This window comes from Lactuca virosa, chromosome 7 (genome assembly GCF_052849685.1).
Source record: "Lactuca virosa cultivar CGN04683 chromosome 7, Lactuca_virosa_CGN04683_v6, whole genome shotgun sequence".
NCBI classification, from domain to species: domain Eukaryota; kingdom Viridiplantae; phylum Streptophyta; class Magnoliopsida; order Asterales; family Asteraceae; genus Lactuca; species Lactuca virosa.
Window position 1 is genome coordinate 193,988,293 of NC_136432.1, and position 17,247 is coordinate 194,005,539.

The 17,247-nt window shown below is 34.7% G+C and overlaps 1 protein-coding gene and 1 pseudogene across 1 annotated transcript; both read right to left on the reverse strand.

The window, feature by feature from the left end:
* Window positions 1-9,623: 9,623 nt before the first annotated feature.
* On the reverse strand, window positions 9,624-10,733 carry LOC145127418 (putative receptor-like protein kinase At5g59700 pseudogene; annotated as a pseudogene).
* Window positions 10,734-11,214: 481 nt separating this feature from the next.
* Window positions 11,215-11,892, reverse strand: LOC145127419 (toll/interleukin-1 receptor-like protein). The gene is made up of 2 exons (XM_079062620.1): window positions 11,336-11,892; window positions 11,215-11,236 (listed from the first exon to the last, which is right to left on the reverse strand). Exons 1-2 carry the CDS (start codon window positions 11,890-11,892, stop codon window positions 11,215-11,217), a joined length of 579 nt encoding a protein of 192 aa, XP_078918746.1.
* Window positions 11,893-17,247: the final 5,355 nt, after the last annotated feature.

The following is a 17,247-nucleotide window of genomic DNA, read 5'->3' on the forward strand; positions in this document are numbered from 1 at the left end:
TTACAGATAATAAATAAACAATAAATTAATAAGGACAGTATGGACCAAAATCGCAATAAAAATATAACATAGGGATGATCCTAGTGCAAAATAAAAATTATGGAACAAACGTGTTATTTTGACCAAATCATAAGAACGATTTTATTAATTTACTCTTTCATAAGGTTAACGCCATAAATAGTATTTATATTATATTATTTTGTCTTACCCTTAAATTTTCTTTCTTTCATTTCTCATTTGCTACAATTTTTGGAAGGAAAAAAAAAAAAAAAAAAAAAGCCATTGATAAGTTACCATCAGATTGTCTCATTTGAACGTTGATGCGTTGTTTTTATCAATAAAAATATTGAAGGATAACGGAAATAACGGAGACTCAAACATACTAACACATGACCTCTTATACGAAAGAGAGGAGGTGTCCCCTAAGCCAAAAAATAAATTCTTACGACTCAACCACAAGACCTCGCATTTAGGATAAGACTAACTTACCACTGCCCTATGATTTTGTATTTTATTCTAACTTTGTTTACATAGTAAACATGTTTTATACGTATTTATATATTATATGTATTTTGTATTATACATATTTATATGTATTTACCATCTATAGAACTAAAGATGTTTTGTATTATACATATTTTATATTTCTATGCATATAAATATTTTTTATATGTGAGTTTTTATGCATATAAATATGTTTTTGTTAGGGGTGTTCATCGGTTGAAATCTCATGTATGTTGATGAAACCAATCCAATTCAATTATTCATAAAATGTAGGATTTTATCGGCCAATTCAATTTAATTCATTACATACAATCGAACAGAACAAATCAAATTGGATATCAGGTTGGATATGTTTTACTCATTAGACATATTTGATCGGGTATCCATTAGTCAATCTACTTTATATCCAATAACAAACAAATATAATTATGATAAATAAAACTAAAATCGTATACAATTACGTTAAAGAAGACTAACAAATGACACTTCAATGATTAAGGTTTAAAGTTCGACCAAAATACGATAGAACAAAAACCGCTTAAACTTTAAAGTTCAATTGAATGGATATTGGATATCTATTGGACATTAACCGGATAATATTTATTAGATGTTACATTAGATGGTAATGAGATATTCGTTAGATCACAATATTGGATATCCAATTGGATGAAAGTTATATATACTTTTATTAATGAAACCACATTTACCTAACAATTTTTGTCTTTGTATATTTTATTAAGAAAAGTACAATTATATTTATATTATCAAAGTAGCCCTTCAAGGTTTTAGTAGTAGGCGTTATGGGTCTTTGGAGAGGTCATGTGAGTAAAAAAAATTAAGGATGTCTCGACTAAATGTGGATACTAAGGCGAGAAGCACAGGACCTATTGAATTAATGAGAAGAAAAAACCCAGTGCTTAATGTAGGGAGGTGGATGAGTTAAACATGTACATTGAATTGGGTAAGGCGTTAGGGTATTTTTGTAACGTCCTGAAAATTTCAAGGAAATTTTTTGTTTTCAAAATATAATAACTGATTAAAACCTTAATACTTCAACAATAAGTGAAATCCATTTATTAGAAACCATAACATTATCAGAATTAAATTACAAAACCGCATAAATGAATATCTTCGATGCGTGTGTACAATCCCGCCGAGCCTTTTCTCACGGACAACCTGCAAAACATTTTATCCACAATTGTAATCATAAAGCTTGGTGAGTTTCCCAATATACCACATATTCCATCGTATATACAATGCATCCACCAAAGTTATTGGCTCTAGCGCCGACTGCCAAATCTCTTATCAACATGCGTATAACATACATCACAATCATATATTGAAATAACGAGTCTATCCCAACCCCAAGTGGATGTTATAGGCCAAATCATAGTCTTACAGTCACATATTAACATGGGTTAAATCATGGTCTTTACTTGTACAAATGCTAGTGGCCAGACCCTGGTTTTCCATACCATTGTTGGGGGCCAAATCCTTGTCTTCCATGCAAATGCTAGGGGCCACACCCTAGTCTTTCATACAAATTCCAGGGAACAAACCTTGGTCTTCCATATAATTCATAAAGTAATACGTAGTTAGAGATCAGATAGACAGTCAAACAGATGATCCACCCGAGAGCGAATAATCAGGCAAGAACATCACAATCAGGAATTAGACCAATAAATCTCAGGCTATATAAGTTAAACTACATAGAACCAAAGATATCATTACCGTATAATCATATAACATAGACACATAACATGAACTAGCATATTACATTCCCTTGGCAACTAGCCTTCCCTAGTTACCCTATCATCGACCACTTCTCAATTAAGTCTTACGTTGGTTAAACATACATAATCCTAATAACTAACCTTCCCCGGTTACCCTAACCAAGCATAACTCCTGACAACATCATATAATCAACATGCAAGACCCTACTGGTGTAACATACCATGACACCAAGTATTCTAACTGCACATGCATAACAAAGAGTTATCCTAGTCAACTAGTATACTTGTACCCTAACAATACATCTATCATACCATGCAAAGGATATACAATGGGGTACGTGGAATAGTGAGAAACTCACATGAACTGACGAACCGGAGAAACACATCAACGCTCTTACACCTTACACCGCTCAATCCCGTGAACCGACTATCACCAAAAGAGATAAATCCTCGATCAACAATCCAAATCATCCAAGTTTGACCCAAAGTCAAACTAGTCAAAAGTCAATGGCCAAACAACTCAACGCTCACCAGGACGTGGCGACCTCTTGGATACGTCGTGAGCATGCCAGGACAAGATCGACGACATGTAGGACATCGCCACGTCGTGGACCCTCATTAGCCACGTTGTAGGCATGTCCGAATAAAACAAACACGAGGCTGGACTCTACCACGTCGTGATCATTCCTTGGTCATACCGTGGCCATTGGCAGATTCTACAATTCTTCATTAATAGCTTAATCCTTACATATCAAGGCTCAAAACTTCAGATCTAATCCTTCTCATTGACTTAATGGATAAACTTTCCAACTTTATCCATTATGACCTCATTCCAAAGCAAGATCTACAACCCTAAGTCCAAGAATGGCATGTATACAAGGTCAAGCTATCAACTTTCCAACATGAAAAGGTCCAGAAGACAACCCTTAGTGCTTAGAAGGGGCTGGAGTCACCTCAACTCCAAGCATACCACCGAAAAGGGACCAAAAGCATAAAAATGGACCATAAGTTAGATCTAACAAACTAGAAGCAAATATTGAAGCTTTAAACTCACAATGGTCTAGAAATGAAGTCACTTTGCTAGATCTATACTTGATCTCTTCACCAAAACACTTTTGCAAGCAATGTGATCTTCAAGCTCCACACCAAGACATGAGAAATGATCCTTCACATGGCCAATAACACAAAGAACACATCAAGAACACTAAAAAGGGGTTAGGGTTTCGAGATAAAAGGGTGGAGGCTGAATAGAATGACCCAACTCTAAAGTTAAGGTCCTTAAATATGGGGGAAACCCTAAAAGTCATGGGCTTGGGCTGCAATAGCTTCCACGCAGTGGAAAATAACCCAAATACATTCTTCTCTAAATTTCCATGCCACGCCGTGGTCATCAACCCACCACGTTGTGGCATGTGGTTTTCACAAAAAAACCATATCTTTGACCCACTCAAATCTTTAGCTGATCTATTTAGGGAAACGGGTGTTACAACTCTCCCCCACTTGAATTAGATTTCGTCCTCGAAATTTGTCCTTACAAATTACTTTGAAAACACTCTCGGAACCTCTGATGGGTTCTTCCAAGTCCACTCCCTTCTTGCATAGACTGACGCCGCTCAAAATGCCCAAAACTGCGACTACAATGACGAGGATATCCAAAACCAGGCGTAAACGCCAAATCCAAGCAGAAACTCCCAAAGGTCACAACCACCTCCGCTGCAGCACTGAAATAATGCTCTATACGGACACTTATTTCAAATCCAAAAGCCGATTCAATCATTAGCAAGAAATATGCGGCTCGACGAAGAAACGAACACCAACATAACACGACATCGAGAATAGTTGACTTCCAGGTAGACAAGGTCATCTCATACATCAACGTGAATTTTCTTGGTTTACAAGAAAGTCGAATGACTCAGGTGGAGTTGTTTAATATCAGGAGTGTGTGGGGCAATAATAATTTTGATTTTGTGTGTAGTACAACTAGAAGGAGATCGGGTGATTATTTTACAGAGAAAATTTGCATAATCAAGGGATTATTTTACAAAGGCCGTTGACCACCTTTTCTTCACTGTGAGCTAGTTGGCTATTCAAATTTGGAGACGGGTGGCTTTATGGGCTAACTTTATGATTCCTGGTTTTGAGACCATGCAAAGTGTTTTCACTTGTATTGATCAACACGTCAACACTCACTCTCGTTGTGATATTATTGATACGGTTTTTTGCACATTAATATGGGTCGTGGATCTTTCGTTCAAAGATAATCGTCCTAAGAAGAACATGTTATTTGATTTCATAGTTTTTTTTTCTTATGATTGATTTAGTAATAGGAATCGTAAGAATAAAATTAGTTGGAGTATGTGGATGAAAAACCTCATCATGTAATCTCTTTTATCTTTTTTGCTAGCCTTTATTCTATGCACCCGTTCCAAATAATAATAATAATAATAATAATAACATAACGCTAATGTAAGAAGTATTATCTCACGACAAAAATAATTATTTTTAATAATACATATTTATTATATTTTAATTAAATGATTATGTTTTGCACGACATGCACAACATTTGTTTGCTGAATATATAACAGGTTTTTAAAGAGGCATCATCGATAGAGGCTAGACAATTGTAACTGTTTGGTGGACCGTGGACGTAGCCTTTTTTGATCAATTTTAAAATTATAATACTAAAACGAAAATGAAAGAATATTGCTCCTTGGACATGTTCATGTTGTCTGGCGGTAGTGAACTAAACCTTTTTTTTAACAAAGTTTGTCAACAAGTAATATTCAAATGCCTTGATCCTGTATTAGGAACATGAGTTATATAGTATACAACCTTTTATTACAAGTACACTTCAATATATTTGCTATTGAAAAAAAAATGCAATTAGGGTCCGCTTGTTGATTTTAAGGGTCACGTGTTAAGAAGAAAAATGGGTCATAAATACAAATTTTTAATATATAAGGAAAACAAACTTAAGATGATGAATTGTCATTACGGAAAACTTAAAAGTAAATAAATTAATTAAGAAAGAACATATGAAATTTTATAAAAAGTTCATGGGCTAATTATGTAACTTCTGAAAATTGATTTGTTAAACATAAGGACGAGTTGATTATGAAATATATAACATAAAGTAATGGCCAAAACTGTAACTTGAATTTAAAACATCAAGATGTATAGGTTTGGAATGAAATAAAAGACGCGCTTATGCCAATTGGACTACCCAAACTTTATACAAAACATTGAATAAATTCATATATATTTAATTATTAAATATATAACTTAATTAAAACTCGGCTCCTATTTTTTTCAGGGCCCGTGTGGCGCCACCCCCCCCCCCTCCCCCCCAAATACCCCTAAATATATAGTAATACTTTTATTAATGAAACCAAATTTCCCCAACCATTTTTGTCTTTGCATGTTTTATTAACGTTAATGAGGAAGTATTATCTCACGACAAAAATAATTATTTTTAATAAATGATATTTATTAAATTTTAATTAAATAACTAGAAAGGTTACCCCCGCTACGCGGGGGCCAGAAGCTTTCAATTTTGTTTCCGAATTGATAAATATGACAGACATAGAAAGTGCAAGGATAAAAAGTCTGGGCTTTGCCCCAGACCGTTTTTTTCATGTTTTTATGAAAAAATGTAAAAGTTTTGACTGCAAGGACCAAAAGTGTCAAAATGGCTAAACATTTAAAGAGGTAGGAGTTAGCAACTTTTTAGAAAATGGATCAAAGTTGTCAAACCGTTAAAGTTTTGTGGCCAAACTTTAAATATTAAAAGGTTCCAAAAAAGTGTAAAAATATTGATTGCAAGGACCAAAAGTGTCAAAATGGGTAAAGAATGAGGAGCAAAGTTGCCAAAAAACATCCAAATTTAGTATTCCTAACTTTGAAGCCCAATAATAATACATGGACCAATTCTGCCAAAAAAATGGCAAGTTCACTATTCTTTTTCTTCATAACTTTAATATATACTAGAAAAGATTCTCCGGCGTTGCCGGGGTCGGAAGGTATTGCTTTGTAAAATAAAGTACCATGTTGGTTGCTTTTTGTCCGTTAATATGAGGTAATTTGGTCTTTTCAGGTAGTAGGGACTGAATTTGTCACCATGGGTAAACCATATGGACCATTTATGTAATTTTGGCGGTGGTGGTGGTGGTGGTGATGACAGATGGTGGGTGGGTTTATGGTATTGGGTGAATATTTTCTAATAAATAAAACATTAATTTAAAACCAAAAAGAGAATGTTAAAATAATGATGAGGGACCATTTCTGCCAAAAGACTAAATACTAATAATATGTAATAAAAGGCGAGGGTTATGAAAAATTCAAACCAAAGTGAAAGGGTTGTTTGTGAACAAAAGCATAAAGATGAAGGGTCAATGTTGTAAGTTGGAGGACCAAAATTGACAAAAAAGATGTCACTTTACTGTTAAAATATTTCATAACTTTAATCTATATATAATAATATATAATTATGTTTAGCACGACATTATATTTGTTTGATGAATATATAATAAGTTTTTAAAGAGACATCATAATTCATAAATAATGGTTAGACAATTGTAAGTCTTGGGTGGACCGTGGACCTAGCCTTTTTCGAACAATTTTAAAACTCTAATCCTAAAACAAAAATCTCCAATCCTAATAAATAAGAGCTTTCTTACCATGTGACATTCTCTAAGCCCCTCCCAATCAAATTTTCCCGCTCGAATCTATAATGTAAAATACCAACACTGCCCTTGTTCTTAGCCCTTATTCTTACGTTACAATTACGATAAACTCCATTTTACATCTGATCCTTCTCCGATGTTTCTTCTTCTCCGTAAAATCAAAATCAAATTCAAACTCTTCCAAATGAATTCAGCAGGTTACGTTTTCCCCTAATCTTCAATATCAATCATTTTCTTCCTTTCTTTTTCTCCTGCTTCCAACGACCTTAATGGTGAAACCTCCACCCACTGAATCAGGTATACTAGGGCTTTAGTTGAATTGCGATTACTCTCTCATCAATGATCAAGAGGACGCCCATATGCCTTCCGACGCAACAATTTCTGTTCGGGTAAACATCGATCTTCTTTGCACAACTTTACTCATCTAGGTTAAGCTGTTACTCCTAGATCTTGATCTGGTTGAGTTGAAAATTTATGTGCGAATTGATTGAAATAGTTTTTTCATCGTAGCTGATTACCTGATTTTGATTATTAAATATCATATAATCACTTGAATATCCCTTAGTGGCATAGTTGTTTTAGGTTCAATGTGAACACAAACATTGCATCGAGAAAAGTCGATCCAGTTAATTGTGTGGCTGTAGCTTTTGTACTGATGGATAATGTCAACACTTTAGCAATCGTATAAACGGTGTTGAAGTAAAAACAAGAGCTTTTTTTCTAATTTTGGAGGATGAAAGAAACAAGAGCATGATTTGAATCGTTTAGAAGTGAGAACCATTATTAGTTTTCATAACTAAAAAGGACATGTCTTAATGCAATTGCAATGTATCTATTTTGGGACAAAACAAACAGTTTTTCTTGATTGCATTCCATTCCTTGCCTGATTCATTCCATCATACCAAACACTACATACTTGTAGATTGTAGTTTTGATGATGATAGTATTTGTATATGTATAAAGAAAGTAAGTGTTTGATTTGAATAAATAACAGGTAAACTCACCATATGGAAACAATCTCCACCACAAAGAGAACATGACTCATGATCAATTTTCATTTACAACTAACGAATCAGGCAACTACTTGGCATGTTTTTGGGTAGATGGTCATCATCAAGGTACTAAGGGTCTAACTGTTAGTCTTGACTGGCGAATTGGTATTGCTGCAAAAGATTGGGAGTCCGTTGCAAAGTAAGAAAATATTGATGTTAGTTACTATTTTTCTTTTTTTCTTTTTCCAATATTATTATACCTTGCTTCCTTTATTTAGATGTGATTTATCTGTACTATAATTCTGAAGTATTTGACCTGAAATGGTCAAAAACTCAAATCTATCTCCAATACAAATAAGCATAGTATTTTATTATTTTTACTCTGAATGTTTAATAAATTATCTTCTTTTAGATGAGTTGTTAAAATTTGGAGTTTAGAGGTGGCATTGAAACTTGCATATTCAATAAGCTTCATTAATTTGCCACTTCTAAGGTTCAAAACATTAACTTCAATTCATCATTTCAATTTTCAATATTTTGTTTTCCTTTTATTTTTAAACAATATGGTTTTCTTTTCACTATGTCAACTCATTCAGAGGGATGACAGTTTGGGCATAAAAACAATGAATAAGAGTTGGGGTTGGATACGACCCAATATATCCAACACATGTTGGTGGGAAATGCACGCCTGGTTGCTGCTTGGTGTCACTCACTTGCACTGGAGATGATGATATTGATAAGAACTCTATTTTTACAGAAACTTCAATTTATTTATAAATTTTGCAAATATCTTTAATTTGTCAGGTTGATATCAATATAACATATTCTTAATTTATAACCAACTTTTTTGTAGCATCTTTTAGTCATTTTTAGCAAATCACACTTAATCCATCATATTAATTAATTTATTTATAATTACGTATTGTATTTTCTTTATATTAATTTCACTACATACATGTTCTGGTTGTTTTGTATCAAATCAATTTTGATGTTTTTTTTGTCGTTACTCAAACGTTTTTTGTCATATCTCCGTATGTTCAACGAAAATCATGCACCAAAAGTAAGGGTTTTAAAAATCTTCATTTGTAATTAAATACTTACCATTTACTGTGTAATTAAATACTTACAAATCATAAAGTTGTTAAAAAAATACAATATTACAATTCATAAGTTTTATAAATTAATGAAATATTACTTTATTACATAATTAAATTTTAAATTATATTTAAAATTAACACCCGTGGGTTCCATGGGTTTTAACCTAGTGAATGAATATAACTCCTCGGACATGTTCATGTTGTCTTGCGGTGGTGAAGTAAACCCATTTTTAACAAAGCTTGTCAACAAGTAACATTCACATGCCTTGGGTTACATGGTATGCAACTTTTTTATTGCAAGTACACTTAAATATAGTTGTTTTTGAAAAAAAAATAAGTGCAGTGAAGAGTAAAAAGATTACATAGCATAGTGTACAAAAGTAAAATGGAACGCACACAATGCAAAAACAAAAACACAAAGTGAAAGATCGAAAGAAGGTGAAAAACGACACAAGGAGATGAAATCAACAGATGATTATAATCTACAAGTTACATAGTTGTTACACAGAAGTTGTACAAGAAAAGAAGAAAAACAAAACAAAAGCATAAAATTGAAAATGAAGAAAAAAGAGAGATGCCACCAATGTTCTGAAGTCGATTCATGAAGAGTAATTTATTCGAGGATCTCATCTTCTAACTGAAGATGAATTAAAAAAACAAATGATGTGTCAGTAAGCCATGTACTTTTAAGTAGATGATCCTATTTTTTCCCTTAAAACATGTCCATATTAATGGATTTGATTTGATAAAAAACGAGATTGAAACTTTGATAAAAATGGCGTTCAATTCATATATACTTACTTGAATTTCCATGGCCTCCTTTAGTTGGAACACAACCTCAGCAATTGTAGGCCGGTGTTCCCGAGTTTCTTGCAAGCATTGATAAGCAGTAGCTGAAAACTTGAGCAATGTTATTGGATTGATGTATTTCCTTATTCTTAGATCAACAATCTTTTCCATATCACCGTTTTTGTAGCAAGTTGGAGCATAATGAAAGAGAAATTTCCGCTCATCATTGTAATCTACACACGCCACCCTTCCACACAAAACTTCAAACAAAACCACACCAAAAGAATAGACATCCGATTCTTTTGTTAAAAACCTCGTTCTTCCGTATTGTGGGTCGATATAACCATATGTCCCAGCAATATTAGTTATCACATTGCTGTTTCGTTGATTAGCTAATCCTATCTTAGCCAGCCCAAAATCCGCAAGTTTTGCATTCCAGTTTTCATCTAACAAAATATTTGCGCTTTTTATATCACGGTGTATTATTCTGTGTTTTTTTTGCGACATGATTATGAAGATACTCTAATGCAGAAGCAACGCCGATGCATATTTTGAGGAGTTGTAGCCATGAAAGTTGAGAGGAAGGGTTAAGCAAATGTTTGTCAAGGCTTCCATTGTTTGCATATTCGTAAACAAGGATCATCTCATTGTTAACATTACAAAACCCAATGAGGGTCACAATGTTGTGATGTCGATACTGTGAAAGCATTTTGAGCTCGGTGTTGAACTCCTTGCTACCTTGATTAATATTAGTGATCTCTAGCCGTTTTACAACAACTAGCTTGTTTACATGATCCCCCCAGGTGAGGATTCCCTTGTAGACCCTTCTGAATCCACCTTTTCCAATGATATTTTTTTCGTTGAAGTCATCTGTACAATACTTTATGGCCTGGAGTGGGATTTCGGGGTGGTTTGGCTGCTTCATCTGAGACATGACCAACTGGACTAATTAATATCTAACTAGGCTTAATGTAATAAACATAACCTAATTATATTATATACACATTTTTAGGTACTAACCTCTGGATGAAATCTCAGGTCTTGTGGTAGAGAACTCATTGAGGGTAAGTTTAATCTACGCGTGAGGTCTTTAACAATGTCTTGAATAACCTCTGTCTCTCGCTTAAGACTTGATGTTAGTAAGAACCAGAAAACTAACATACATTGGAGATTTAATTTATCCAAAAGATCCAATCAAACTTGCATAGTAATTCTTATTAAGTTATGTGTTTCAATAAAAATTTCATTGCATTAACCTATTTGTTTAATTAAGTTTTTAAGGGTTTATGTAAATAAATGAATGGATTCTCACTATAGTCTATCTTTCTATAATTTATAAAATCACATATTTGAAAACTTTTATGATAAATTGTGTGCTATCTCACCTTTATACATTAATCAAGTTACGTATGTCTTTATGTATGATGTTGAAGAAACCTATTGAAATGCACAGGAGAAGATTACATTGACATTTCACGTGTTATTTAGCAATATAAATCAAATGGAGTAAAGAAATATGGGTAAAAAACTGTTTACCTGTCCTCATATACTAGCATCCCTTTTAGATCCACAACTTCTGCAAGGGCATGTTTCCACATGTCCATCTTTTGAGCCCATTGACTTTTATTTACAGTATTGGTCTCCATCTCCATCCTTTGTCTATGCTTAGCCATGACATCTCCGAAGCTACTTTGTAGCTTCCTGACGTGGATGGGTTCAACATGATAAAAGATGGGAGCAACAATATGGTTGGATGTCAAACGTTGCTCAATAATCAACACCAATTCGTCAAGGCACCATGTCGAAGTAGCAAAAATTTTTGACAAGACGATAAGAGAAGACCTGGATGCTTTAATAGCACTCTCCAAAACCGGTTTCAGATCTCCCCCCATTTCAATTTTTTCATCACTACAGAAGATAGTGATGTTGGCAGCCACGAGGGCGTTATTAAGGTGATCAGTGAAATTATAACGAGTATCGACACCTCTAAAGCATAAAAATACGTCATACGTATAAGTATGACCACCAATTGGTGAAGAAGATGAACCACCAATTGGTGAAGAAGATGAAGACCCTAATTCCGGAAGAGCCATTATGAGTTACTAAAGAACTATCAATGATTTGAGACTAGATTCAACACCCACAAAACATTCAAAGCTCTAGCTCCCTAACATATTTTCAGTAAGAACAAGGATAAAATGGAATAAAATCCTAATACCCAAAAAACGTGATCACCTAAACGAAATTTGGAGGCGGGTGTAGATTTGAAAGAACATCATAATATTTGGGAGAAAGGGTTTCCGAGTATATATCATGTGATTCGAGGAGTACTGCTAAGAGTCAACGGTGGTTCCACAATCCATCCATCGGTTTCTCCTGGATCATGTCACAGTGTGGGTGAATAAAATGAGGTAGTGGGTGGGAACAGATGAGTTGCCATTTGTTTGAGACTATTGGAGTTTTTTTCCTTTTTTTTGTATGTATATATTAGGCCGAACGGAGTCGTCGGCGGGTTATAGATCGGCTTGGGGCGGTGTCACACCCCCAAACCAGAACGGCGGAAACGTTCGGGGGCGGAGGACGTCATGCTCAGTATCATAACCATAGTGAAAAAGTAAACACAACCATCATAAATATAATTTAAAAGGTTACATCGTTGCAAAAATACATGTTTCCAAATAAATTACATATGATGTCAAAATAGTTCAAAAGAAATCGGCGCCTTAGCGTCTTGCCTTCAAAAATCTTGTGGTTACCTGTATTACTGAATGCCTGAGAATACAAGTTGTTTTTGAAAGAGTATCAGCATAAAGCTGGTGAATTCATACGCAGTTTTATGAATGAAAGATGAATGTTGTTCCTTAAAGTTTGTTACAAGTTTGTTTCCAGAAAATCCAATATTTTCTAAAAGGTTTGTTGTAGTCTTAACTGAACCAAGACTTAGTATATGTAAGTAAATCGTCATACTTATGTGTGTGGTTTTATATTTAAATAAAACTCCTTAAATCCCCGTGAACTATGTGTTTTGTTAATTCCCCATGTGAGATGTTATAACCATGCTAAAACTCGAAGACCTCCTACTCGACGTTCTTCAGACGTCGGAATTGTTATCACACTTGTCACCCCAGACCTGCCGGTCTAGGGTTGCAAGCAGCTTAGGTACGGGTTTGTCCGACCCAATATAGATCTATACACAACTATCACGCTCTCCCTCCAGGAGATTCTGATTATAACTACATGACTTTTCTGTGGTACTTAAGAGTACCCCGGAGGAGAATGTCTCACAAATTTATTTATTAACAAGTTCACGTAATTTGTAATGAAATACTCGTTTTGTAAATCGATTGAGTTACTGTTTTCTTTGTTAAACGAAGTGCTCAAACTATACCTATTATAGTTTATCAAAAGTGTTGTGTGTTTGAATGAAACCTTGTTATGCATGTCTTTGTATTTCAATAAAATGACATTGAAAATACTAAGTGTAAATCGTACACACCTTGCTCAGCATGTTACAAGATGTGAATAACTCTTAAACTCGTTTTGACAGTTTTTCCCTTAACTGTCGCTGTTTTAGAATATTTATGGAAAAATCATCGTAAGTCGAAAACTAGATCCGTAAACTCAAAGAGTTTGGAAAAAGAGTATATTGTGTTCATAAAGTTTCCTATAATTTTTGGTGGTCTCAAACCAGTGTGAAAATGTTCATCTTCACAACCTGGTCCGATTTTGTTGCTGCTGTGATAGGAAGCTTTGTAAAAATCACCATAAATTGTAGAAAAATCGTATAGAGATGTGCAAGTAGTCATTTTAAAGGTAGAAACCTGAACTATTTTCATATTAAACAGTTTTGAAAAAATATTAAGTTTAAGTTGGGTAAAACAGTTCTTGAACAGGTCACAACTTTTCTGTTGTAAGCTGTCAAGTTAAGTTTCAAATATGTTTTGGTGTTTTAACTTGTATTACCCCCCCCCCCTTGAAAACTAAAGAAAACTGGAAAATGTAGGGGTATGAACTCACCTTGAGTGATCTTTTGAAGAGTGGAAGGTCGAAGGCAAGGGGTATCAAGTCAAGAACACTTGATGAACACGTGAAAGCTTGGATGATCCTAAGAACGATTCTTTGGTGTTAAAATGTGTGTAGATGATCCAAGAGTGTTATGAAAATATGGAATAACACTTGAGTTTAGATGAAATACTTACCAAAAAGTGAAGTAGTAGCTCAAGAACACTTTCACAAAGTGGTGGAAAGTAGAGAGTAAAGAAGCTTTCTTGAGGGGTAAGAAAAGTGTGTAAGTGAAGGAAATGATCAAAGTGAACAAAGAAATCCTCCAGGGATTTCTTTATATAGATGTTGCTGGAGCAATTTGCAAAGTTGAAAGGATGTTTACCTTGGTTTGTGTGTTGTGGATAAGATTGGGCTAATGAGAAGGTGACACATGGCTTACAAGTGGGCACACTTGACCCACTTGTGGTGTAGAACACTCTCCTTAATGTAAAATAATGTTCTTTAATTTATAAACCCTTGAGAAATGATTAAAACATGAGTTTTGGGAGTTTAAAATGGTAAAAATATGAATTTGGTGAAAAATCCCCGTCAAAAACGTCAAAAACGGGCTTAACAGGCGAAAGTGGTCGAAAACCGGACATTAGAAGCGAACCTGCGAGGTTCGGTCCTTAGGAGGTGAGAACCGAGAGAAGGGAGAAGGAGGGACCAAAGGGGAGGATTGGGTCTGAAGGGAGGGTCTCGGGTCCGAAGGTGCGAGAGGAGCGAAATGGACCGAAGGCTCGGTTCATTTCGGGTGCAATAGGTTCGGTCCGAGAAAGAAGATGAGAACCGAAGGTATGTTCGGTCCGAGGAGACTCGCATGCGAAATAGACCGAAGGTAGTCTGAAGCGAAATGGACCGAAGCTAGGAAGAAGCAAAATAGTCCGAACCCGAAGGTGACTTCGGTCCTTTAAAAGGCTTCGGTTCCTTGAGGGCAGTTCAGTTCTTATGTAGGGTTCGACTCTAAGAGGTTCCCTCTAAGAGGGTTCGGTTCCTAAGAAGGGTTTCAGCCCTAATTAGCTGTTTTCACGTAAACTCCCCGTTTCAAGCGGTTTTTGGCCAAGTTAAGGGTCGGGATGACCCCCGTTAACTATAAAAAGTTGAGAGAGATTTTGAGAGAGATTTGGGAGAGATTTAATTTTAGCCATTATTATTGTATAACCTCGTAATGCAAGGTTCGTGAACCCCGTTATGCTTCGTTTATGATCATTTCAAGTCCCCAAAAGGGTCCATAGTCGTGTTTTGATGCGTTTAACTCCCTTTTTAGGGTTTTACATTGATAAACACATAGATTCTCCGAGACACTTGAATTCTTGACATACAAATGCACATTTTTATACATAGAATAACTTTTATCGTACAAGTCCTAGTTAAGTTTGACCGATTTGACTTGTTGACTTTGACTTTGACTTATTGACTTTAACTTTGACTGGAATTTGACGGTTGTCACAGGCGGTACAGGCGGTACCGCCGGTTTGTGGTTCCTTCTTCGGCGGGTTGAGCAGGATGCAAGAATGATGAAGCTAGAACGGGTTCACTAACCCGTGAATCTTTCCCTCTCTGGTCTCTACTCTTTCTCTAGTGTCAAAAGATTTACAATATGTCACTTGAATTGAAGAAGGAGAAGAAATAGAAACCCTAAGTCGCATGTAGAGAAAAATTGTGGCTGTTCTTTTTGAATGAATATATATTGTGATTTTAGGTTATGTATACAAACCCTCTCTGGAACACATATGCATTCGGCCCACTCAATCCATTCAGGTTATATTATTTAGACCAATATATATAGAGATAGGTTCAGGTGTTTTAAGTAAGTATTGTGTTATTGTATGCATAAATGTGGGCCAATCAAAATTAAATAAAAATTTAAATAATTAAATAAATAAACAAGGGTATTTTAGTATTTTGATTAATAGATTCCACAAATAGTCCCTATAATCATGTTAGCATTCACTTTAAACCTATTTTTTTCTTATATACAGTCGTCATCAGTCAAACACCTTCTCTCCATCGTTTTCTAGTCGTCGGTTTCTGATTGCATCAGCGCATCGTCCATCGTCGCCTCATCCCTTCATCGGTGCTTCTGGTTCACGTTGGCGTCGGCGCTCATCATTCACGTCGGCGTCGACGCTCCTGTTCACCCTCGTGTCGCACCCTTTACTTCTCTCCTCGACTCCGACTGCTTCCCCTCCGATCAAATCCACATGTCGTCGCAACCTTCTTGTCCGACGCAACATCCTTCCCTGGCGCAACCTCCTTCCTCATCGTTGGTTAGCCGCCCTTCATCACGTATGTTTTTTTTTCTGCTTATAGTTGCTTCACTTTTTTTTCTTGTTGAATCTCGATTATATCTTGCAAACTTGTTATGAAATTGATTGTTCCTGAAATCAGTTTTTTAGAAATTGATTTATGTTCCAGGTAATTTTTTTGAAATTGATATATTCTCTTGGTAATTTTTTTCTGATTTATCATTCAAATGTTGTTGAAATCGATTTCATTTTGCTGAAATTGATTGTTGTTTCCAAATGTTGTTGGTCGTATGCAACAGGTGTGTTTCTATATAAGTTCTTGATTTGTTCAAGACAAGTGAATTACAAGCTTTTGAATGGTGGTACAATTATTAATTTGATGTGTAGGCGTGTGAGCACCAGGTGTTTGACGATTTGTCTAAGAGAAATAATTTATTTGTCGTAAAGTGTCAGATTCTTTTCTTAGATTATTGCTTTTAGGATAAAATTTCCTTGTACGTTTTTTGGTAATGCTTAGATCTTTTAGTTTCAAATCTTATTACTTGTTGTTTTTTAATTTCAGAGGAATCGAGTAAAGAGCAAGTTGGAAGAACTTAATCATATTTGCACTGCTGCAGATGGTGGCGAATTCCGATTTTGTGGGAATTAAATCACGAATTCCAATTCTACTGGAATGGAATCTTGAATTCTGATTCTGTCATAATAGAATCTTGAAGATGAACATTGTATGGGATGAAGATGAACAATGACCACCAATCTTCCAAAAAGAATGGATTATTCTACCATAATAATATACAATGTATTGAAAAAAATATATGTAATAGTATATTCTGGTAGAATGATTTATATATTGTGCTTTTTTGTTATTAATAAGTGTAACATTCTCATGTAATTCTTAACAATTGTTACTCGTATTCTATAAGAAATTATGTATTTTTTGTTTTTATTCTTCAATTGATTGTTCAAAAATTTGTTATTCTACAGGAAGTTCTAAAAGTCATGATCAAGAAATAGGTTCAAGAATATTTTTATTATTTATGGTCTAAGAATATTTTTATTTTGAAATATACTCATAAACATATTCTGTCAGAATGTCCGAATTAAAAGAATTATAAATCATCAAATCGGATTTTTAAAATTAATAGAATATATGAT